The sequence below is a fragment of the Vicugna pacos genome, chromosome 6, assembly GCF_048564905.1.
Source record: "Vicugna pacos chromosome 6, VicPac4, whole genome shotgun sequence".
Taxonomy (NCBI): Eukaryota; Metazoa; Chordata; class Mammalia; order Artiodactyla; family Camelidae; genus Vicugna; species Vicugna pacos.
Window position 1 is genome coordinate 17,499,208 of NC_132992.1, and position 24,004 is coordinate 17,523,211.

General features: G+C 43.1%; 1 protein-coding gene across 1 annotated transcript in view; it reads left to right on the forward strand.

Moving 5' to 3' along the window:
• Positions 1-24,004, forward strand: part of FBN1 (fibrillin 1) — a 238,547-nt gene that overhangs the window by 112,922 nt on the left and 101,621 nt on the right. Inside the window, exons 8-14 of the mRNA XM_072962489.1 lie at positions 4,434-4,559; positions 9,756-9,914; positions 14,301-14,480; positions 15,115-15,255; positions 17,112-17,231; positions 20,206-20,331; positions 21,918-22,040. Coding sequence (XP_072818590.1) covers positions 4,434-4,559; positions 9,756-9,914; positions 14,301-14,480; positions 15,115-15,255; positions 17,112-17,231; positions 20,206-20,331; positions 21,918-22,040 — 975 coding nt within the window. The remainder of the gene's footprint in view (positions 1-4,433; positions 4,560-9,755; positions 9,915-14,300; positions 14,481-15,114; positions 15,256-17,111; positions 17,232-20,205; positions 20,332-21,917; positions 22,041-24,004) is intronic.

Here is a 24,004-nt window from a genome sequence, read left to right on the forward strand (position 1 = left end):
GCAGAATTCTTCCTTCTTAAAATATCCCCTTTTCCCAAAACTCTTTTAAAAAGTTGTGGGCCAAGTTTTATCTCCACACATACAGTGTAGATACCTTTGAAATATAAATTAACAAGCTGAGGTGATTAAATGAGAATTATTAAATTTTCATAAATTTAAGAAGGAAGAGGTTGAGATTTATAGCTGCAATTTGAGAACAAGGGAAACAGAGTTCATACCCATCTTTGTTGTTGATTTTTCCAGTGACCCTGGAGTGTGCACGTTGAAAGAACACATGAGCCTTTTCTTTTTGGAAACCAGGTCCATATTTGCATAGGTTACTGTGGGAGGAAATTAAGAAATAAAAAGTGTAATTAAAGGATTAAGTTTTATTTCTGGAAGAAGTCCCCTGGATTCCTAATTAACCACTAATATTTTGGGATTTAGATTATCGCCAGCCCAGCCTGTAGCAATTGTAATAGCCCAGCGCAATGCGAAGGACTTTTAAAAAATGTAGCTCTTAAGTCCATGCGCTCCCTAATATGTGAGCCAAAAGCCTTACGACTTCCCCTTACTGAAATAGTGGTATTTTTATCTGCTGGCTACTTGCTGTCAAGGGCTTTTATCCTCTGAGGCACCAAGGAGAATTCCTGGGGCTACTTAACCCATTGCTACAGGTGGGGCTGCATCCTCTGCAGCTGTTGCAGGTCCCAGCCCCCTGTTCAGGGTCACCAGTTGCTGAGCAAAATCCCTGTGGAGTAGGCACGAGAGCCCTGGGAATAAGGCAGACCCGGCCCTGGTCCTGGCAGTGTCCCTCATCGTCTGTGTGATCTTGGACAAGTCCCGGCCCTGAGTTACTTCACCTTTCAAATGAGGGTGTTGAACCAGATGATATCTGGGGGTCCTGTCCAGTTCTGCAAGCAGGCCTCCACCTTCGTATTTCTGTTTCTCAACTGTGATCAGACACAGCTGGTGCTGCCTGAGTGAGAAACCACGCAAGCTGCATGCACAGTGTGACTGTAAACTAGTATGGCTGATGGTTTTGTCGACATGACTTGAAGAATCAGCTTGCTTGCTTTTTTAGTCACGTATTTTTCACTGGATTTCAGGAGTCTAATAAAACAATCATCATAATCTCACAGGCTCAGTGGCATGCATAATAATTAGTGTCACATGTTGCTTTTAACAGCTGCCACGATTTCTAGTGTATTTTTTCCTCTCACTTTGCTAGTAATCTAGAGAGTCAGGATCTAGACAGTCCGGTTAGTGGGTTCCCCATCTTGCCATCCTGGTAGATGTCCATGGTCTTGGATGGAACTCCTGGTCAGCTGTATGTCCCAGGAATGCCTGTGCTAGGACTGGGACCCCGCTCCATCCCATCTGCCCTCCACATTCCTTCCTCCCCTCCTGCTAGTGGAGCCTCAGGATGGGGAAGAGGCCGAGAGAGGGGAAGAAGCTTGGGGAGAGCAGATGAGACAGAGGAATGAGAAGAAGAAGAACAAAGGACAGGGAAGCCAATCAGGAGGGAAGGGACCTACCGTTTGCGTCTCTTCTTGGGTTCACGGGCAGAGCTCCTCCCAGTAGCTGCCCTGGGGAAACAGGGGAAGTGTTCAGAGCACAGAAGTCGCTCTTCCCAGCCAAGTTCTACTCCCCTCCAGGCCCCTCAAACGGATTTACTTTTACGGCTGGCATTTGGTACAGACTGACTTACAGAAACGCTGAGAAATCCACAGATTTCAAATTCTCTCCTCCACGGGACCCCCTGAAATTCTCTTCAAAGAAGATAAACATAGTGTGCTAAGAGCCTGGAAAATTATTAAATTCGTCTGAATGAGTTTCAGAACCTAAGTGCTTTTGATTCAGAGGCTTTCTTCTAGACTTTTTACTGTCAGGGACTTCCACCGCAGCCTGGCCATGAAGTCAGAGCTGGCTTCCATTGCCAGGAAGTGATGGGGCTGGGGAGCGAGGTGGTTCAGGAAGGTAGGAAGCCCTAGACACATGAAAAAGGTGTGTCACTGAGGAGAGGACACTGAAGAGAATCCAGAGTCATTTAAGCACCTTCAAAGTGAACTGTTTGGCCTGGTACTTTCAGCTTTATCTGTGTGAAAATTAGGGAGGTGCCCGCTCCAGTGTGTTTCCTGACCTGCTGACCTGCCCCTGAGTGGACGCCCTACCTCCCGCCCAGCCTGACCCCTGCCAGTTGAAGACTTGGGCTTAACATCACTTTACACACGAATGTTTTTGCTCTAATTGTGGGTATGACTCACGCCAGCTTCCCGAAGGCCTCAGTGGAATGCAAGAGCCGTGCCTAGGCACCGGAATTATAGAGATCAGGCCCTGTGATCATTGGAATAGTGTGAGCATTGCAGGACTGGACTCACTCAGCATTTAGACAGTGCCTGGTGCCCAGTGCACAGCCACTCTTGGTAGCATTGTCATTCTCTTCAGTAAAGGCTTCAAACCGAACGCAGCCAGCGTGTGAGAGATGTCTCCTTCCCCCTGCCGAAGTTAATCCTTGTTTTTCAGTAACTTTTTTCCTGATACATGCTGTCACTTAAATCACCTCTCTGGATACTGCCATAGTTAAGTCGCCTTAATAAGGATGACAGTGATCATTTATATGAACAAGTAGGAAAATATTTCTTCTAAGAGACTGGATGTGCTCATGTGACTTTTGGTTAAGTGTTATGTGACTCAGACATCCCGCTTTAGGGACACTTTGAGACAGGTGCATTCATCTGAATACCTTTGTGTTGCAGGTACAACTTCCTCTGTCCTTAAATGAGGTCGTTGGATCCTCTAGGCTCCTTGATACACTGGTTTGGCTTTCTGTGGCTTTTAAGGAGGAGTATGGCTGGTAAATACAGAAGGATTTATGTTAAAGAACTGCCTTAAAATGAGCCTTGAGATTACGGTTAAGATGAGGGTTACATCAGTTCTAGAAGCCGACGCTCTGTCTCTCTGCCTGACTTTCCCTGAGTCCACAGTGACGTTTCTGTCTGTCGGAGTAGAAGATGCACCTTTCCCCTCATGCAGCTTCACAGGACGGTCTGTCTGTGTTAGGACTGACTCTAACACAAGCAGTGACATACTGTTTGGTTTAGCCTCCAGCCTGGCAGAGAAGAATGAGGGTTTTGCTTTTTAAAAGGTTTAACTGCAGGGAAACGGTGTCACTGCTACCTTTTTGACTAACAGGGTGAACTTGAGTCGGAAGACATTTGAGTCTGGTCCACGAAGAACTCTGTTTTGTTTTACAAGTGAAGAGCAGTACTTCATCTGCAGGAGGAAGTTTCTTATTTTTAAACTACTGACGGTGGTAGTCTGGCCCCTGCGACAGTCCGGGGAGGCTCGGGTCAGACTGTACCTCTCCCTCCGGCAGGACAGAAAGCCTCCCTTGTCTTAGGGAGGAGGCCACGCAGTTACCCTGGGCCCTGAGTTCACTTGGAGTCTCAGCAGGAAGTTCTCAATTTCTTCTCTCCCCTCACTGGTGCCACATCTCTCGACAACTGTCAGTGTCTGATGGCGGCCCTTGAAAAGCTCTCTGGAAGGAAACGGTCAGATTTGTCCTAAGCAACTTAAAGTTGCTTCCTTAAGGAGACCCGGGGGCCTCAGGCCCCGAGGACTAACCACAACTATGGCCTCCGCTGACCCCATGGGGAACTGGGGAGTTGGAGTGGTTTTCAGAGTGGTCGCCTTTGGGGCGAGATGACCAGCCCGTTACCCCTCCTGGGAAGGCTGTTCCCTCGGGTGAGGCTGCGCTCCGCGGCGCAGGCAGCCCTGGAAGGGGCTGGAGACCCCCTCCTGACAGCGCTTCCGTATCTGGGACAGCAGGTCACTCCCTGAGGGGGGCTCTGGATGGAGCATCCCGGCGTCCCCCACAGTCTACTCAGTGAACCCACAGAAAGCCGTCATAATGGCCGTTTGGGAGCCCCTGAGAACACGGAGTTGGCCAGGGTTTGGTCTGCACTCGGACCACATGGTCTCCTCTCTGGAATCTCAGGATCTGCTTTGTGGAACATGTGATTGAAAACAAACGCAGGAAGTGATGCAGAATATAGAAGTAAATACAAAGGGAGCTTAATTCAAGCAAAACATGGAGAGAAAAGGGGAAACAAAGTTCTAAAGTAAGTGACATTCGGAATATTAGCACGCCATAGGGACTTGAATGATTTTAAGTACAGTTTTAGATTTTAAAGGCAGAGTTTCTTTCATTTTTTTCTCTAATCTTTTGAATTTGGTATACATTCTATGCGTAAGCCTTTGTTGAGAAAAGAAACAGTCCTCTCTTTGAATCAACTATTTTATAAGCTTTATGATTCTATTTTATGCCGTTTTATTCTGTAAAGATCACTATTTCTGGAGACATGATTTGACTAGTATTACACCTGAATTCTTGTAGCGATGACCAGTTTTTAGACTGTGTTCTACAAATACTGACGGTCTTCTTGTTCCAGATATTGACGAATGCAGCACTATTCCTGGAATCTGTGATGGGGGCGAATGCACAAACACAGTCAGCAGTTACTTTTGCAAATGCCCCCCTGGCTTTTATACCTCTCCTGATGGTACCAGATGCATAGGTACGTGCAATTGTAAATAGCGTGCATGGTCTCTGTAAATCACTTCCATGATGGACGTCATTCTAAACAGTTTGTTAAGGGAGACACATCGTTTCTCACTTGGGGTAAACCATGCATTTATGGAAATCTGTTAAATAGTTGAGCACCTTCTTAAAGAACAGAGGCACCTGTGGTGTTCTTTTGGGATGATGGCCTCCCATAAATAGAGATGACCCAGCAGACCCTGCAGATAAACTCAGTCTGTAAATTGGCAGTGATGTGACCGTCAAAGCTTGGAGCCACCTTTGACTGTCTTTTTACCTCCACTTTTGGTCATTTCCCAGGACCTATGTTAATTTAGGTCTAAAATTTTGCAATAATCTCTTCATTGCTCTTCCTGCTTCCTGGCTTCTCTACAATCCATCTTGTCAGATTTATCTCCCTAAAATAGTGCTTTGATTAACTAAGTCTCTTGCTCAGAAACCTCTGGGAGTTTTCCATTAGGATTTGGAAATGAGTGGTTTTCAGTCTGTGTCCCAGGGATTGTCCCATTGCTGTAAAGCCCTCGAGGGCTGCCAGAGCTGGAGCAGGGGGCGGCAGGGGGAACAGGGACAAGGGAGAGACGGAGCGGAGCAGGCTCCCCACCCCCACCCCCCGCCATACACACACTCCAGGCAATTTGGCTTTGATCCAGGTGGGTGTTAAGCTTCCATGTAAAATATCAATTCAATAAGGGGTTCTGTTGTTTAAAAAAATAGATTTGACAGCTGCTGGTGTAATGGCTGCTAAGACTTCCCTCCCAGTCCAGTCTCCTAGAATAAAGTTCCTGTTCGAGAAGGGACAGCCCAGTAATGAAGGAGCACGGTCCCTGCTTCTCACTCCAAATGGGCCATTCACTGGGATTCGTTCGTGCCTTTAATCAGACGTGCTGCCCCAATCAGGCCACTCTCCTTCCCAGCCGAAGGCACCGTTCACACTTCCACTCAGCTTCTCCGTCTTTGACGATGTCCCAGACCAGCTCACCCAAAAGCAATTCCTCCCACACCTGAGAAAGAACCTTATTATAAGTGGTCCTATCGGGAAATTTTGTGTTTCTGTGTGTTTCTTTCTCCCTAATTACATTGTAAGATCTCCTTAAAGAACAGTGACTGCTATCCTTATATTCCCAGTGGTTCTCGGCACAATTCCTTGCATACAGTGGGCGCTCAGTCAGTACCTACTGAATACCAAAATAAGTAATCCATTATTATTAGGCGAAGCGAAGAAAGCTGTGGCAAAAGGCCTTGAGAAAAATGAACACTATCTTTTGATGTTTGTGTCTGGCCCGTATTTTCAAAGACACTCCGCTTCACATCCTCACCACAGGCCATGAATTTCAGACCAAAACTGAACGGCACTTGAAATTCAGAATTCCTTTTTACTTAGTCACACGTCATAAAAGCTGAGGGCAGCCTCTTACACTTCGTATTTGAGTAACAACAACTCATGAGGGAAGCATATCTGGACTTTTCCTTAGAAACAATGGTCAGTGGTGCCCAGACTACCTGATTTTCCAGAATCTATCCATAGATACTAAAACTGCAGGGAAAGGATGGCACATGCAATTCAAGTAGCTCCTTTTTCTCCCTTGACTGTCCCAATTAGCACGTGACCTCCAGGGATATGCTTAGCACAGTTCCTTTCCTAGCCAGATAATAGGTAGATTTTTTTGGGGGGGGGCCCTCACAGAGAGTCTCAAACAACATTAAAAGGATTAAAACACATTGACATATCAGAAAGTTTACATTTTTCAAATTTTTACCAAATGTATCCACAGTGACTTTTTACAGAGGTCACCTCTTAGGTGTGAGGTGTTTTAGAGAAATGATCTGACTTGATGTTCAAAACAGGACTGTAGATAGGAAGAAGCCGAGGTGTAGAAAGTTCAGGTAAGTGATTTGGTCCAACTGTTTAAGCAGTTAACAAGCGAGGGAGCTGAGAGTCCAACTTAGGCTGAGTCCCCAGCCTGGACCCCGCCCATCGCTTCCTCCCAAGTGAACAGGGGATGCAGTAATCCTTTGCCTGCCATCGCCCCAGGCAAGCACTGTTTCTCCTTCCTTGAAACATTATTGTATCCATAATTAGCAACTTGTTGTATAAAATGATCCGAATGACATTTCTGCCTTCCTTACTGCTTCTATTTCCTGCCATGGTAAAAACCACAGTGACCCCCCAAGTTACCCCTAGTGGCAAGAAAATACATATAGTCTCCAACTTAAAAGCAAATCCAAGGTTTGTTGGCAAGTCGGTTCTTTGGAATAAGTAAATCTAAGCAACAGGAAACCCCACATGTAGATGGTGGTGTGTAGCATCTTCCTTATATGTCCCTTTTAACCGTGGTACTCCTGGTAGCTGCATTCTGCCACTCTCAGATCCCACCAGGCCTAACGCTCCCTTTGTCCTATAAGCTCTGGCAGTATTATTGCATTTTCTTTTCTCTTCTGTCATCTTCCTTTGGCATTTTGTCATACTTTGTGTAGGGTTGTCTTTTCATATCAGCGTGCTCTGTTTCATCAGTTCTGGGGGGTCTGAAAGATGCCCTGTACCTAGTTTGGGCCTCACAGCTTCGAGCTCCTGGTTGGACACAGCAGTGATCGGTCAGGGGAGTCCTGCTGACAGGCTCGGATGACCTGCAAACACTTCTTTAGTCCATCGTATATTTATTTTGATATACTGTGATTTCGGGGTCCCGAGAGTAAGGGCCAGGTGGTTCAAAAGATGCAAAAGGAAGAAACTCCCCTCCTCCTTTCCTGCCAGATGTCTTGGTTGGGGCAGATTTAAAACAGAGGAAGAGGACTAAGGCCCCTGCTACTTCCCACGCCTCCAAATCTTAGCCGTCTCCCCCTCAGCTCCCGCAGGACTTCAGATTCCTTTAAAGCCACCCCTTGCGCTCTGGGCAAAGTGGTCCAGCGCCAGAGTGCTTTCCTTCCCACTTCCATTGGCACCACCATCCGATGACATGGAAAACTGCAGGCTGGTGTGCCCAGGGGCCCGCCCCTTCCTCTAAATTGTCCCTGGTTTTACAACTTTTCTCTGCCTTTACTTATTAGCCCATTGGTTTCCTTCATAAGTTACATATATACATGTGTGTATTTTTAACAAAAGGTCTTCTGCAAAAAAAAAAAATAAATTAGTAGAATGATTATTATATGTGCGGGTGCCATTTGTAAGTCAGGGATGGCTGGCAGCCCACACGTGCCTCGTAATTCTTTCAGTCCCCACATTCACCATTTTGTTCGAGAGTCTCTGACCCATTGCTTTATCATGCAAGTCAGCCAGATGGACAGTAAAATAATATCATGGATAATTTGCAAAATAATAGACATTAGCCCATTAAGAGTTTGCTATTGGCAGCTGTAGGTCCCAGTTTTGCTCTGAAAGATAGCCCACACGGAAAATTATATATACAAATTTTGGTCAAGTGTTTATGCTGGGTTTTGACCACCAGATTCATTTGAAGCTGGGATATAAGCCAGTTTTGAACATCTCTTCCCATTCTCAACAGCGTTTGGTTTCCATGCCCGAAAGATTAGTCTCGGAGAACATAAGGTATTAGTGGCTGTGAGGCAGTGCGAACTTGGAGGCAGGAGGTCCGGCTTCTCCCCCTCCTTTACAGGGGAGGTGACCCCCCCCCCCCCCGTCTCCACGGAGCATCCCTCGTCCGCAGCCCCTCTCCAGCCACTTCCCCGGGCCAGGCTGGAGGCAGACTTGTTCTGCCCCTTTGCTGAGACTGTTAGTCTGACCAGAGGTGCAGGAACTGGGACCACAAAAAATTTCTGGAAAGGACGTTTATCCTTGCTAGTGGTTTTAAGTACTTTTCAGAAATAATCTTGTATCCTTTCAAGCTGACCCATAATTTTCTTTTATGGTTTGTCTAGGTCGGTTGTAGCTGTCTTCACTTGACATTAATAATTTCAATGTTTCTAAGTTAGCCTAGTTTTTAAATTTTATCTCATTTTATTAATTTATGATAACCCTCAAGATTTCAAGACTTTGTATTTTGAAGAATAATGTAGATGAAAACAGTTACAGGTATGAGCCTCTCTGATCAAGTGGTGGTTAATATGCAGACTTACAGGAAACACACAGACAGATTTTTGACTACAAACAAATTTTTCGCCTTACAAAAAGATCTCCCAGTTATGTTCCTTCAAAGGAGGAGCATATTTAAAATACCAGCTATATTTCAAAACTTTATTTTGTAGGAACAGTAGAGATAAATTTTACTTGGAGAAAGGTACTCCCCTAATGTACGATAGTTAGGCCAGGTGTTCCCACTTAGCCACCTGCCTCTTCTATTCCACAGCATGACCTCAGAGGCCCACGAAGCAGTTAGCTTTCTTCTATGTCATGGGCTCTTTTCTGGTAGCCCAGAGTTTCACTTCAGTGTGTCAATGTTGTCATGACAGTCAGACATGATGTAACCCAATGAAAGTGATACATAGAAATGCCTTCCCCTGTTTCTTTGAGAAGATACCTCTCTGCTAAAAAAAACAAAAAACAAAAAACTTCAAGAACTATTGTATCCTCTAGGACTGAGAATTTGCCACTGTGTACATTTTGAACTTGTAAATAATTAGTGCCTTATCAAATCAGGACCTTTGGACAAAAGGAAATCTTGATTCATAAGCATTGGATCTGACTGCAAAGTGGCTCATTCCTTAAAAAAATAAAAACTCACGAGTCTGACTCACAGTTTCAGACTGAAAAATAAGAAAGATCTTTTAGAAATGGAGACTATAGCGCAGACTTCATGTTGTTTTAAAATAGGTTTATGTCAATATTTACCTAAAGTGGCTCAAATTAAGTGGTTTGAAACCAAGGACAACACAGTCTCCCTTCAGGATAGAGACATGTCTCTATACTAACTGTCACCACCAGTGATTTTCTTCATGTCTCTTTCCCTATGGCCCATATGGTTGTAATCATTCGTTCCCACCTTGGGGATGGAATGTGGGACTCGGGCCAAGTGCACCAGCTGGCAGGGGCCAAAGGTGTGAGACAAAGGGATGTCTGACTGCGCACCGTTCCTGGGCGGTGCACACAGTGTCCCTTCCAGGGCAGAGGGTCCATGCTTCCTGCCTGAGCCCCAGCGGGAAGTGTGGAGGTGCTGGGGCAGGAGCGGTCCCTGCAGGCTTGATCTCAGTGACATGTGTGACGGTTTCTTTGTCCTGTCAGATGTTCGCCCAGGATACTGTTACACGGCCCTGGCAAACGGGCGCTGTTCTAACCAGCTGCCGCAGTCCATAACCAAGATGCAGTGCTGCTGCGACGTCGGTCGGTGCTGGTCTCCAGGGGTCACCATCGCCCCCGAGATGTGTCCCATCAGAGCGACTGGTAAGAGCCCTTCCACTGATCCGCAGAGTATCCCAGCTCAACCCCGACAAGCCCAGGGGCATGTGCATGTGGCAGATTTAGTGGAAACCTGGGTAAGTGAGTAAGAGTGCAGAAAATAAAAGAGACAACTTCAGGGAAATTTCCCCCAGGTAACCAGCAGGGAAACTATAGAGGTGCATACAGATAATACTGTTTTCAGGTGCTGTGTGTTACATCGCCTGCCTGTTACCACTGACTAGCAGCCTGACTAGTCAGGAAGTACACGTTCCCTCTTATTCTCGTGTATTTCTTTTGGCACTCGTGTAGTCCTCAAAAGCTCAGTAGAATAAAACTCGACTCATTCAAGAGCCTTTCAGGTAAGTTATTCTGGATACACATTTCCTCCTTCTCTAACGTTTGACACTTTCCTCTTCTTTGTTGCCAAGTGCTGTTGATTTTTTTTCCTTTCCGATTTCTCTTTCACGTCACATTCATCTCCACATAAAGCTCATTTTCTCGCATCTGGACTGTCGCAGTAGCCTCCTAACTGGCCTCTATGAAATCCACGGTTGCCACATACCTTTCCCAACACATAACTCTTCTGTAGTTCAGTTTTAAAAAGTTGTGTTTGGGGAAAATGTAGAGAAAGATATCCAGAAAAAAATTTTCCAGGATGAATTCAGACTGTATCCAGTGGTCCTAGTCACTCCATTTCTTAAAAATAAAATTCTACTATTGAGCATAGTCTTTAGAGTCCTCAGTTCTGATCCCAGTTCATCTTTTAATTCTTGTTTTTTCACAATAGCTTTATTTTCTAATTCAGTTATATAATCAAGCTTTCCTTGAACCCAGGCTGAGCATGTCTAAGCTGAAAAGTTCTTTTTTCCTAGAACTTTCCCTGAGTTCAGGTCCTTACTCCCTCATCCCCACCCCTGCCAGGCCTGCATGTTAAATACCCTCTTGTTGGTTAAGGGGCCACTTAGCTCTGACCCAATCCACGTGCGTCCTGAGATGACCACGGCCGGACGTGCTGCCTTCTTGCTTAGCACTCTTGGTTTGTGCTGTTACTGTCACACGGATCCCATCTGCTCCGCTGTGTGCCTGTGTGTGTTCATGTGTTACCTTTTACTACCTGATCAATCTCATTAGGGGATCTCAGTCATCACGATAGTGCTGTATTCCTTCTGCTTTTTTAACACTTCTCCTGGTACTTAGCAAAAACCTACTGATGGGAGGCATTCAGGTAGCGTGCACACCTTATCAGGTAACATCTTTCCCACTAGTTCTAAGTAAAAATGGGGCTTGTGTCTCCTTCTCAAGCTGCTACACTGAAAAGTGTGTGTAAATCAGGAAATTTTTGGAAAGAAAATCAAGGTGAGGGTGGATGAATGCAGTGTTAATGAAATGCTTGAGTGTGCTGGTCACAGAACATGAATGTCCCATTATCACAGATATTATTTTTAAAATTCTGTTTAGTACTGAGAATTACGTGTGTGGATTAAAGAAAGAAGCAAGAAAACCTTTCAATATATTTTAACACGTAACAAGCCATATATTTTGTCTGATTTGCTTACTGTCTATGGGCTAAAAATATAACACACCCTTCTTGGTTCACTAGGGGACCATTTAGTAGGTCACGGTTTAGAAGCATGTGACTTTCCACTAAGACATAGCTTGGATACCAGAGAATTGCTTTTTAAATGCATATGTTAACTTAGGAATCAGCAGCACTGACATGGATTCCTTCCTGTGTTGAGCCTTGAATAGAGGCCGGAGGACTAGAGCAGGTTTAGCTGCCTGAGGACCGACTTTGGGACACATGGAGCAGAAGGCCTGGCTTCCCTAGGTGGCTTTGCAGGGAGCTGCCCTCCCGGGGGTCCCGCTGAAGGAAGCGCAACCTTGAAACAGGCCCTGAGCAGAGCAGGTGGAGAGAGCAAACTAATTTGTAGGTAGGCATGTTTGTTTAGGTGTTCCAGTACCAGTCCTGCAGAGCTCTGGGCTCTGAGCTCATGGAGAGTGGTGACACAGGAAGGGTTATTTCAGATTGGTCAGCCTTTCACTTTTTTAAAAAAAATAAGTATCATCTCCAAGGGGAGGTGGGACATCAGCTGAACAAAATTAGCCCCAGGTTGCTGGCTCTGAATGTAAAGGGGCTCGATGGAAAGTTATTAAGCTGAAAAAAGTAGGAAACTGTACAGAACCCAGTCTGATACGCTTTCCTGTAGAGGCTGATGACTTGAATGGCGTGCTTAAAGTAACCTATCCACCTAATTAGCAGAAATGCTGATAACCTATCCAACTGCTCTTATACAAATCCTAAAAGACTTAAAAAAAAAAAAAGGTTGCTTGGTGCTTGGAAGCAGAGTCCCTAAGTATAATTGGCATTCAATTAAATCCAACAGTTAATGAATTTCTCTTGTGTATAGTTTCCTGGATAGCACATCCCCATGATAATTGTGTAAGAAAGATCACCGTGGTTTGACAGGAGGGATTGTAGCATCCTGATTCAGGGACGCATATACAATACATAAATCCTTTATAAACACAGTCAAGTACTATAGAATCTCTGTGGGTTGAAGTTCCAGATAAAGAATAATGCAATAATAGAATTCTCTGAAAACGTAAACTTAACATGAGTTGGAAATGTCAAATGTGATTGAAAAAGTTTTAGTAATGGCCCAGAAAACAACACCCGGTACATGGTAGCTGGGTATATTTAGCCAAGTGTAAATGGACAGAATGTCCCATGAGGTTGAAATCCAAATGCATTTCGATAAGACACAGTACTGTGTCTTAGAACAAGGTGGATTTTAATCCACAAGGAAAGCAAAAATACTAGCCTAATTTCTATTGATGGATGAAGCTAGTGTGAAAAGTATGAGAGAATCCCTGTGTGACAGAGTTAATAAAGTCATCAATATTTTGGCAAGAAGGAAGAATATTTAAAACATCATATAGTTTACTTATAGAAGAGTTTTATGACCAAATATGGCTATTTGTAGGGAACATTAAAAATGGTTAAAGTAAATACATTTCTGGAAACCTGGATACTGTTTAAAAACACCTGTTTGGAAGCTGCCCCTCCCAAATGTGTCACACATCTAGATGATTTATTCCAGTAAAGGACTGGCATGGTGAAGAGTGGGAGTCCGTGTATGTGCAGTCGTAGGGAAAAACAGTCGACTCAGTCAGGGTAGACCAGTCTGAGGGATCATTATGCAGTGTTAACGACTGACTCACCACCCCTGGTATTCCTTCTGCCCGTGGGCTGCTGCTTCTGTGTCACTTTGTTGTCTTTTACAAATAGGTATTCCTCAGGGCTCTGTCTCCTTGCTCCCTTCTCTTCGCTGGCCACACCTTCCTTACCCAAGCGCATCCATCTCATAGCTTTAAATACCACCTACCCACTGATAACTTATATGCAGCCCTGACTTGTTCTCTAGGCTTCAGACTCTTATAAAACTGCTACATGACATCTCCATGTGGATTTCTGATCTCTCGAAATTCATATGTTGAAAATGGAACTTGGCTTCGACCCACCAGACCCCCGTCACAGATATTCCCATCTCAGTAAAGCCAGTTGCTCAGCTGGAAAACTTGAAGTCAGTCTTGATTTCCCAGTCTCTCAGCCCTGACATTTGCTCCTGCACCAAGCACGACCCATCTGTCTCTGAAATATGCTTCAAGTGTGTTTGCTGCTTTCTGGTTTCATAGCTGCCTCCCTCATCCAGACATCGTTATCTGGCCCTTGGCCTTCTGCAACAGCCTTGCCTCGCCTAGTACATTCTCCATACTCCAGAGAGAATGACCTGAAAATGTTCATCTGATCGTGTCCCACCCCTGCTGAAAACTTCCAGTGACTTCCCATCACACATAAAATAAAATCTAAGCACTAAAAAGTGTGTTCTTTATTTATTTTATTTTTTTAAAACATTTGATTATTGGGGGTAGGTAATTAGGTTTATTTCTTCACTTTTAGAGGAGGTGCTGGGGATTGAACCCAGGACCTCATGCATGCTAAGCATGCCCACTACCACTTGAGCTACACCCTCCCCCGACCAAAGTGTGCTCTTAGCTCTGTGGGATCCACAGGTGGAGACTGGGTGGAGAAAGTGGCGTTTTATTCTCCCTTGACATGAATTTTGACATAGGTAAAGACCTCCTATGGTTCAGGAGGGGCGTGTAGTACACACTCTGGGGAGTTTGTTTTCGATTTTGAATTATTGTTCCACTCTGATTACTGCTGTATTAGGAATGGGGATAAAATCAGTTGGCTTTTGTCCTTTTCTCCAATTGACCTACGTGGTTCGAGGATCAATTTTATCCAAAGATTTCTTTAAAAAGTAAGGAAGACTTCCATGGGCCTACTGCATATGCTGCAGCTCAGCTGTTTTGTTTTTTTTCCAGAGGATTTCAACAAGCTGTGCTCCGTTCCTGTGGTCATTCCCGAGAGACCGGGATATCCTCCCCCACCCCTTGGCCCCATTCCTCCAGTTCACCCTGTTCCTCCTGGCTTTCCTCCTGGACCTCAAATTACAGTCCCTCGACCACCAGTGGAGTATCCATATCCATCTCGGGAGCCACCAAGTAAGAATTCAAAAGTCATCTGGCTGTTTCTCCTGCATTAATCAGGTTAACTTTTCTGTTGTCGTTTATGCTGAAGTCATTCAGTAAGTTTACCAGTTCTTTGGTTAAATATTTGGTTTGCCTAGTGTTGTACGTGAATTGCTCAATTTGCCTATTGCCCAGAGGAAAATGGGTGGTTTCATAGTCTCCAGAGATTAATATCCTTTTGTTACTGATGTTGCAGGAGAGATGTCAATCCGGTTCACAGGGTGAATCGGGATAGGGGAGGTGTAAAATTGTATTCTGGGTTACATGTCGCGCAAAGCAGTTTTGCAAGTAGTTAAATACCAACAACTCACTGCCTTTGTTGTTTTCCTAAACTGGAAGCTTGAGGGTGAGGCAGAGAGAGGGGTGGGGAGACGCCGGCTGGGGAGCAGGCTGCAGCCGGGCTGCATGACCTGGCCGCCTGCGCCGTGGCCCCCAGGTGCTCTGTGTAGGCGGGAGTGGAAATGCTCTGTTGACACCAGACCACCTTTGCCCGGAGCGTGTCCTCCTTCCTTGATGATTCAGCATCTTGCCTGTGATGAGCAGATTAGGTGCTGCTGAAAGATGCCCTAGTTAGAAATCATGTTAATGGGGTTTAATGTTCCTTCAGGGGTGCTGCCAGTCAACATCACTGATTACTGCCAGCTATTCCGCTATCTCTGTCAGAATGGACGCTGCATTCCAACCCCTGGGAGCTACCGGTGTGAGTGCAACAAAGGATTCCAGCTGGACCTCCGTGGGGAGTGCATTGGTACGTGATAGACCACTAGGTTGGCACCAAGAGGCTATTGTAATTCTGTTCCATGACTGTACAGGTTTTCAATGGCCGCTGTAACAAATTACCTCAAACTTAGTGGCTTAAAACAGCACAGGTTCATTATCTTGTATTTCTATAGGTTAGAAGTCCAGCACAGATCTTACTGGGCTAAAATCAAGGTGTCGGCAGGACTGTATTCCTCTTGGAGGCTCTTGGAGAGAATCCATTCTTTACCTTTTCCAGCATCGAGAAGCTGACTGCATTCCTTGGCTGAGGGCCTCTTTCTTCATTGTCAAAGCCAGCAGTGTAGCATCTTCAAATCTCCCTCTCTCTGGTTTTCTCTGCCAATTCCCTCTTCCGCATTTAAGGATCTTTGTGATTACATTGGGCCCAACTATATATTCCAGGAGCAATGGAATTCCGCAGATCAGGAACTTCACTTAAGCCCCCTTGCCATGTAGCGGAGTCACAGGTCCTGCGGATAGGATGTGAACGTATTTGGGGGACCATTATCCTTCCTACTGTAGTGACTTTAACTTTCATTGTAAAATGCATTCAAGGCATTGCTGGTAACTCTGACTTAAATCATTGATCAAAGCCTGGTTGTTAAAATAAAGCATTAAAATATCCCCAAATTTTGAAAGTTTGCACATTTTACTATTTAAATGGATGACTTACCGCCTCTCTCCACCCATTAAAAACTGAAGCGAGGAACTTTTAAGTTCTTGACAAGGCAGTTAAGCCAGTGAAGGGAGGAAGTGTGACAGAAGAATAATCTGCTGGATTGGGTAAAAACACCCAGTTGCCCTCTAATTTTTTTTAAAAATCAATTGCTGTCTTAGTTCTGTTACAGATCTCTCTTTCAATTATGAATCAGGCAGAAATAAGTCGTTCTTGGTTCCTCATGCTTTATCCTTTGCTAGTGATGCGAAATCCCCCTCGAGCAGCATGTTAGGAGAGAGTCCTTCAGTCCTTAGAGGTCATCCAGAGCTGGGTAGGAAAGGGAACACCTAGCTCAGGGTTGTGAGCTCAGGCCCGCACCTGCCACAGAAAGCATGTGACTTCGGACAGGTGGGTTGTCTTCCATAAGCTTTTGCTGACTCATCTTTACAAAAAGAGGAATAAAAACCAACTTAACCTGTAAGTATGCTGATAGCTCTAAGTGACTGTAGAGCTAGTGGGAGCCTGTCTGAGAAACAGGTGGAGGTGGTGATAGCCTCCATGGTGGGTGAGGATTGCCCTTTAAATGACAGCCACTTCTGGTTTGTTGTAACATCCTTAGCGGAACTCAGCAGACGATGCTTAGATATGGTCAGACCTTTTTATTGAAAAATAGAGCATCAAGATATACTCAGAATCCTATCCAGAAGCCACTTCTGCTTGTATTGGTTTTTTTTTTACGAGGGGGAGGTAATTAGTTTTATTCATTGATTTCCGCTTGGAAGAGGTCCTGGGGATGGAACCCGGGACCTCTTGGGTGGGGAGCACGCGCTCCACCACTTGAGCTATACCCTCCCCCACAGAAGCCACTTCTGAAGCGTTAGTCCGTTTGATCCCCTTAGACCAGACTCAAGGAAGAGAAAACGTCTATCAGCTTGGAGTGCTGAGTTGCTACGTTACTCAGCATTTTTCTCTGGAAAATGACACAAGGAAATAATACACTTGAACTGCTCAACCAGCCTTCAGGTGGCTGGTGACACCGTTATTGTAGTGGAAAGATAAAGGATCTTTCGTTATGATATTTGTGTCTTAAAGGAAAGTGTATTAACATGTAAAGGAAACCGATAAAATGGTCTTGAGTTGTGTGTTATTGCTGTTTAGTTCTTGCTAAAATATACTGTATTTTGCAGATGTTGACGAATGTGAGAAGAACCCTTGTGCTGGTGGAGAGTGTATTAATAACCAGGGCTCCTACACCTGTCAGTGCCGCCCGGGCTATCAGAGCACGCTCACCCGCACGGAGTGCCGAGGTATGATCCTAGCTTGGAATGTGGGACGTGGATGCTAAGTAAGGAGTTGGTTGGAAGGAATTCAGTGGAGTTTAAGTAACCCTTGCCGGGAGAGGCTAATATAATTCCATTGCTTTTTGCACTTAATTCCAGATATTGTTACTCTGAAGGACAGCATCATAAAATCTGGCCAACAGTCAAATTATTTTAAAATATGTTTTGTGCCTGTGGGAATATCTTCTTTTTACTACTTTATTTTTTTGTCCCATCACTATTGTCTCTTAACTTTTAACTGGAGAGCTGGGGAATAGGGTTGTCCTTTGTTGGCACAGAAACTGAGGAAAATTTCAGGTGAGATTTTATACAACTAATTGCTTAATGGAAAGACCTAACAGATAAGAGGTGCCTGTAAGTTCTTGCTGCTAATTAGTCTGGCCGGCTGCAGCATCAGCTGGGAGCAGGTGGGACATGCAGAATTTCAGGTCCTGCTTAAGACCTCTGAATCAAAATCAGTATTTTTAGCAAGATCTTCCAGTGATCTGTATGCATATTAAAGTTTGGGAGGCACTGCTGTAAAGTTTCCTCACAAAAATGTGCCTTCAGGTTTGTTTATGAATTGACTTGGTAAGCCACTCAGTATATTTTTTATTGGATGACTTTGATGTACTGAGTTTCTGCAACAGAAATAATTAAGATGTGCTTCCCACCTCAGGGGACTCTAATATCTGTATCCCTATAAATTTGGCACAGAATAAACTGTTATCATCGATCCGGTAAAGCCAGATACAAGCAAGAAAACTCTCTGTTAAAATTAGATACAAAGAAAGGTAGGGAGGTTTGTATCACTTAAAACATTTGTCAGCCATTAAAGAGTTAATTTTCTTTGTCGCTTATAGCAAAAGCTCTTCTACACACTGAAGACATAACAGATGTTTTAATTTTTATTAGTGACTGTTTTCAAAATCTTTGAATTTGGTTTTGACTTAGAGATTTCTTAGCATCAGTGGATTTTAATAGACTACTTATCAATAACAATTTTGAGCAGAAAAACCTAGAAAACAGCATTTCAAACTGTTAATATTTCTAATAATGGTCTACTTACTGAATTACAATTATGGGTACTTTGAATATTTAACTGAGTGTAGAACTTTCTTAATATTATAACTTGTTTTAAATGGCATGTACAAACAGTATACTAGACATTTTGCAGTAGTGGAAAGTTGAAACCAGTGTTTCAAAAGCCTACACTGTTAAATAAGCAAATAGAAGACATTATTGAGAGTCCTCAGCTGGGGCAGGGGCCAGCCAGTGCACACGCATGTTATTATCATCAATCTGAGACTTAATTTATTAGAGACTGAGAGTTACCTAGGAGCCTCAAGCACTGTCTTCTTTAAGAGCTGGTGCTAAGTTTCTCCCAAACCCAAGAGGTTGATAACGTGCTCACATTTGGGGGTAGATGAAGGTTGCCACAGAATGCTCAGAAAGGCTGTGAACTTAGCTGAGAAGAAGCACACAAGGAGCTGAACAGAAGGGGACAGAAGAAACAGACAGAAACACAGTAGAGACTTTGAATGGCAAGCTTTTAATTTATTTTTGTAAGGCAGTGGGAGCCCGATGACATTTTGAAATGAGCGAGGAGAGAAAAAGCTGAACTCTTTCTACTGTTTATTTTCTCCTTGGGTCTCAAAAAGATTATTGAATCCTAAAAAAAAAAAAAAAAAGTAGATTATAGAATCTTAAAGAAAAAAGTCTGCTCAAGAATATGTGGCTTTTACTATTTTTTGGAGTGTGGAGCAGGTCAGATTTTAGCAAGGATTAAGAAATAAATGAGAGAGAAAAAGACTGTAGGTTGTTGGCACAAAGATCAGACAGAAGAAAAGCCCAGACGGCCTCAGCTAGTCCAATGACTCGTGTGGAAACCGCTGCTGGATCTGCCCAGAAAGAAAGTGCGTCTGAGGGTCAACCACAAGACACCGTGCAGACGCAGGGTAGACAGTCAGAATAACCAGTGCGCTGTGAGTGCACATTCTTGTCGTCCAGAGGATGTTTAGGGCGCTTGTACCCAGGCACATGTGGCCTCAGCTCTGCATGATAGGTCTGCTCCCATCCAACTCTGCTCGGTCCCCTGGCCTCTAGCTCCCGGGGAGTAAGCCCTCAAAGACTGTGTGCTCTGCAGATAAGGTGGTGTGTGTTCATCCAGGCATGGAGCCTAGAAACTGAGGAGGTTAGATAATTCAGGCTACCTCGTTATCCACTTTAGGTTAATTATTAATCTTTAAATGTGAGATCGGATGCAGGTTAGTTGAGTTACTGTCATTTTTAACACTTCTATATTGTGCTCTGTTGTCTACTTTGGCATAATAGCAAACACAAAAGAAAAAAGGGGAAATGCCCCCATGGTCCCAATTGTTTCATTTGGTAGGTAGGATACTCATAAAATTATAAAAGAAAGGCTAAGAATATACAGACAGAACTGCGCTTGGACCAGAACTGCCATAAAGAAGGTAGACATTTCAGAATCAAATGATGGATGGTTTTCAGATGGAATTAAGTTTTTATATTATTTTTAATGACATTTCTGTTTTATTGTTCTGATACAGCGGTCAGATCTGCCTTTTTGATCATGTGTTAAAAGACACCAACCAAAGTTCAATGTAAATAATGATACACACTGGCTCATCAAATTAGTTAGGAAAACGGTGAAAAAGAATCTGTTTTGTTTACAGAATTAAAATTTAAGGAGTCTTATTAGAAATTAGAGTTAGACTGAATGCTGTTCTGTGGGCATTTTTTTCCCTTTCATATGTCTTTCAAACTTTATTAGTAATCCTGAATTTCATACTATTTGATACTGAACTTCTGTTGAAGAATATTGTTTAGTAACTAAAACCCAAGACTAAGATGATGAGTTTGGAGAGGGTGAGAGGGAGGAATAAAATAATTCTCAGTCCCCTCAATATAGTTATTTCTTCTTCTTTAACTTCGATTTTAGACATTGATGAGTGTTTACAGAATGGCCGGATCTGCAATAATGGACGTTGCATCAACACAGACGGCAGTTTCCACTGTGTGTGCAATGCGGGATTTCATGTCACGCGAGATGGGAAGAACTGTGAAGGTAACAGGGCGTGATAATAATGACTAGAGGGCAACAGTGTTACTCCTCGTCTTCCATCGCAGTTCCAACATCAAAAGTCTGTAACAAGACCAAGCCAAACACTGAGGGGAAGGGTCGGAGTATCAAATATATAAACACCTATTCTTATCTGAGAGGAAGACTGGTTTTCAACAGTATGCATGCCTTTAATTCACATTTGTGTCAAATAACATCTTAAATATCAGAACAGAGCTTGCTATTTAAGGATCCCTGGTAATGGAACTTATGTAGCATAAGTAATTACTTCCAAACTTTATGCAACCAGAATTTCAACATTTGAAAATAATTCTAATCCCATATATTCTGTAGTCATTACAGTCATTTTGTTTAAAGTGTCTGTGCAGTAAAAAAAAAATACAACTAGTGAATATCTGGAAATGTAAAATTTGAGAGAAATGTTGACTACTCCGAGTGAGCCCTTTATAGTGCCTCTTGAATTAATCACCTCACTTTGAATTGGGCTGTTTCAAACATTTTGTCTTTTCCTCTGCCCTTTTTTTTTCCCCTAAACTGAAAATACGACAATTATTGATGAGTTTCCACTTCTTAGACCTTTAGCAAAAAAATGAAGAATGCTTCTTATCGTCTTTCCCAACGTCTTTGGGAAAGATCCCAAGAATCTATTCATACATTAAAAGAATTTCAAAATTGTTCTTAGAAACATTTTTGGCAGAATATTATCTCAGTGATTCAATTCAAAGACTTAATGCCAAAATTCTCAGTTGGGATAGGATCTTGTTTAAAAAAAAAAATCATAAATTACTTTGGTCTGACTAAAGCCTGTAAGTGAAAACACACCATGTCTAGAAGAGCAAGTGCCTCCTAAGACAGCTGTAATATTAAATAAAATAGCACACTGATGAATTTAAAGAAATAGGATCAAGGGATCCTATAGGTTAGCTGTACGCCACAGTCGAGTCTTGCGTTTTAAAAATACATTTTTTCCTACCCGTATTTAAATTGCTTCAAACTACCAGCTGTCCTCTGGTTTCCACTTTTTAAAGAATCAGGAAGTAGCTTAAATACATTGCAAATGTCATCCTTAGTTTTGAGGGTTTTTTTTATTTTCAGTATATTAGAAATCATAGGGATCTGTAGATACAACCATCAGGCTTTTAACACACTTTTCAGTTTGTAAACTAAACTCTTCCTAGAAAGAGTCTTGGTAGCTTTTATTGAGTCAAATTTCATATATATTTATATGAATTATATATATATATATAATTCTATATGAAATTAATATATACGTCTGTGTATATATATACACATGATATGTATATGCAAGTGTGTATATTTATGTGTATACATGTCATAAAATAACTTTAACCCTATAGCTTGCATGCACATGTCAAAAATTGAGAACTTGAGATGCATATTTCATACAGCTCTTCTTCTCTTTGTCTGCTTTATTTGGATGAAAATTGGCCTTAGACAATAATAACAAAAATAAAGCAATGTAAAGAAACAGAATTATATTGATCCAGATTGGCTTCCTTTGTAAACTTACTCATCCAGTCATCAGAAAATATGTCTTCTGTATTTTTCAGATATGGATGAATGCAGCATAAGGAACATGTGCCTTAATGGGATGTGTATCAATGAAGATGGCAGTTTTAAATGTATTTGCAAACCTGGATTTCAGCTGGCATCAGATGGGCGTTATTGTAAAGGTTTGTGCTGTAAAACTCTAAATCATATTCTTCACCATTTTTTCTCTTCTCTGCATCGCTTAGAGCTGCCACCTTGCCTTATTGATTCTCCTGATTTCAAGTACCCTGATTCTGGGTTAGGAAACTGGAGCTCCTACTTAAGTTCAGCCATCCAGAGAACTACAGTTTATGTCCAGAAGGCAGTTCTTATTTCAGAAAGGGTGTTTGGTGTCTTCTCAAAGGAGCCGGATAGGCTCCATAGCAAATGAATGAGAAGCTGCACTGCCATTTGGACTACCAACAGATGTGAGCATCTTTTTCAGTAAGCTGTCTTCTTCCTCTTCCTTGTAGTTGAGGAATAATGGCCCTTGGCTTCTTGACGACTGTCATTTGCCAACTCTTCCATCTTTACTAGGACAGACTATTGTAGGCTCTTATGGCAGTGATCTCTTCTTCATAATTTCCTCCATATACCTTAAGAAACACAATGCATTTAAGCTTTATCAAGTCACAGAAGCAAAAATGGGAAGGAGGTTTAAGCAGAAGAAATAAAGGAACTTTTGAAATAATTTCATTTTTCTGGGTAGTGAAGCAAAATGAAGATTTTTATCTGTGCTGCTGAAAACTGGGGTCCTGAGAATTGTCATCAGAGGTAAACTCGTGCTTAGTGGCTCCTGCCTCGAGTGCAGTCAAGGATGAGGAGCTATTGCACTTGTGTCTAAGATCTGAGTTGGAACCAGGCTTCTCAAGGAACCTCATGCTCAACACAGGTCCAGGAAATCTGCAGAAACCCTACGCTCAAAGCCTTCTGCTCATAGTTTCAGATGTCGAAGTGCAGAGCAGCAAGCTATTCAAGACTGAGAAGGCAGGAGAAACGCCTATGGTTCCCCTTCTCTGGGTGCCCCTGGTGGGCAGCTTTGGTAAAGAGGTCGTGGAAGAAAGCCTTGTATTGAGTCTTCGGCGAGATGTGTATTTTCTCTAGGCTTAAAAGAGCTTCTAGCCCCTGGTTGTTTACCTACGTGCTCTCTGACCTTCCTTCACATCAGTGGCTCCTAGTACTGTACAAATCTTCCTTCACAGCAAGAGAAAGTGTTTTTTTTCAAATTTGAAGTCAGACATTGGTTTCTGTACTTTTGAGCTATGTGCTGGGAGGAACTGACAGTTGCGAAGACAAGATTAACATGTGGAAATATTCTACAGTGTGAAGACAACATACAACAAAGCACTAAACTGTGCAGTAATATTAAGTGCTGTGCAAGTGAAAAAGAAAGGGGAAGGGAATGATTGCTGGAGTATTGGAACTAGGCTTCCAAACAAAATAACAGAAGGAAATGTGAAAGCTCCTTTGTGAACAGACCTTTTTCGAGAACACTCCTTTTACCTATTCACAGAGCATGCTCAGATTTCATTTTAGTGCCTATCGGCTGCTGGTGACCCCAGCCACAGCCTCTTGGTCATGGTGGCCAATAGATAATGCTAATGTAACTATTTCAGAGGATATTATGACCCCATAGGTGAAACCAGGTTTTGCAACTGTTTGCAACCAGTGAACTAGTATCTTCTCAATAAAATGGATTGTTCCGTTCATTTGAAAGTGCCTGCTGGTTCTAAAGCTCTGACTAGCATTCTGGCTTAAGAATCAGAGCTAGAGAGGAAGAGAGAAGGAGAATGGCCTGTATTCTTACCTATGCCTTCTTCTTTCTGATGTTTAGAGAAGGTGGAGTAATAAGAACAAAGGAGGAAGAAAGGAAAGGAAGAAATGTACGCTGAATTCTCTTCCATAATTTTTCTCTTGACACCAACAGGAAAAGATTTTTTCTTCTCCCTGAGTGCTTAGTTGACGCCACAAAAATGTGACTGCTCAGAGTTGAATAAGCAGAGCTAATTTAATGTCTACAGTTAACTCATCTGATGACCAGCATGGCCTTGCTGATCAGTCTCTGAAGGTTGAGGCCACTGTCTGTGAGGAGTCCCTTCTGGATCTG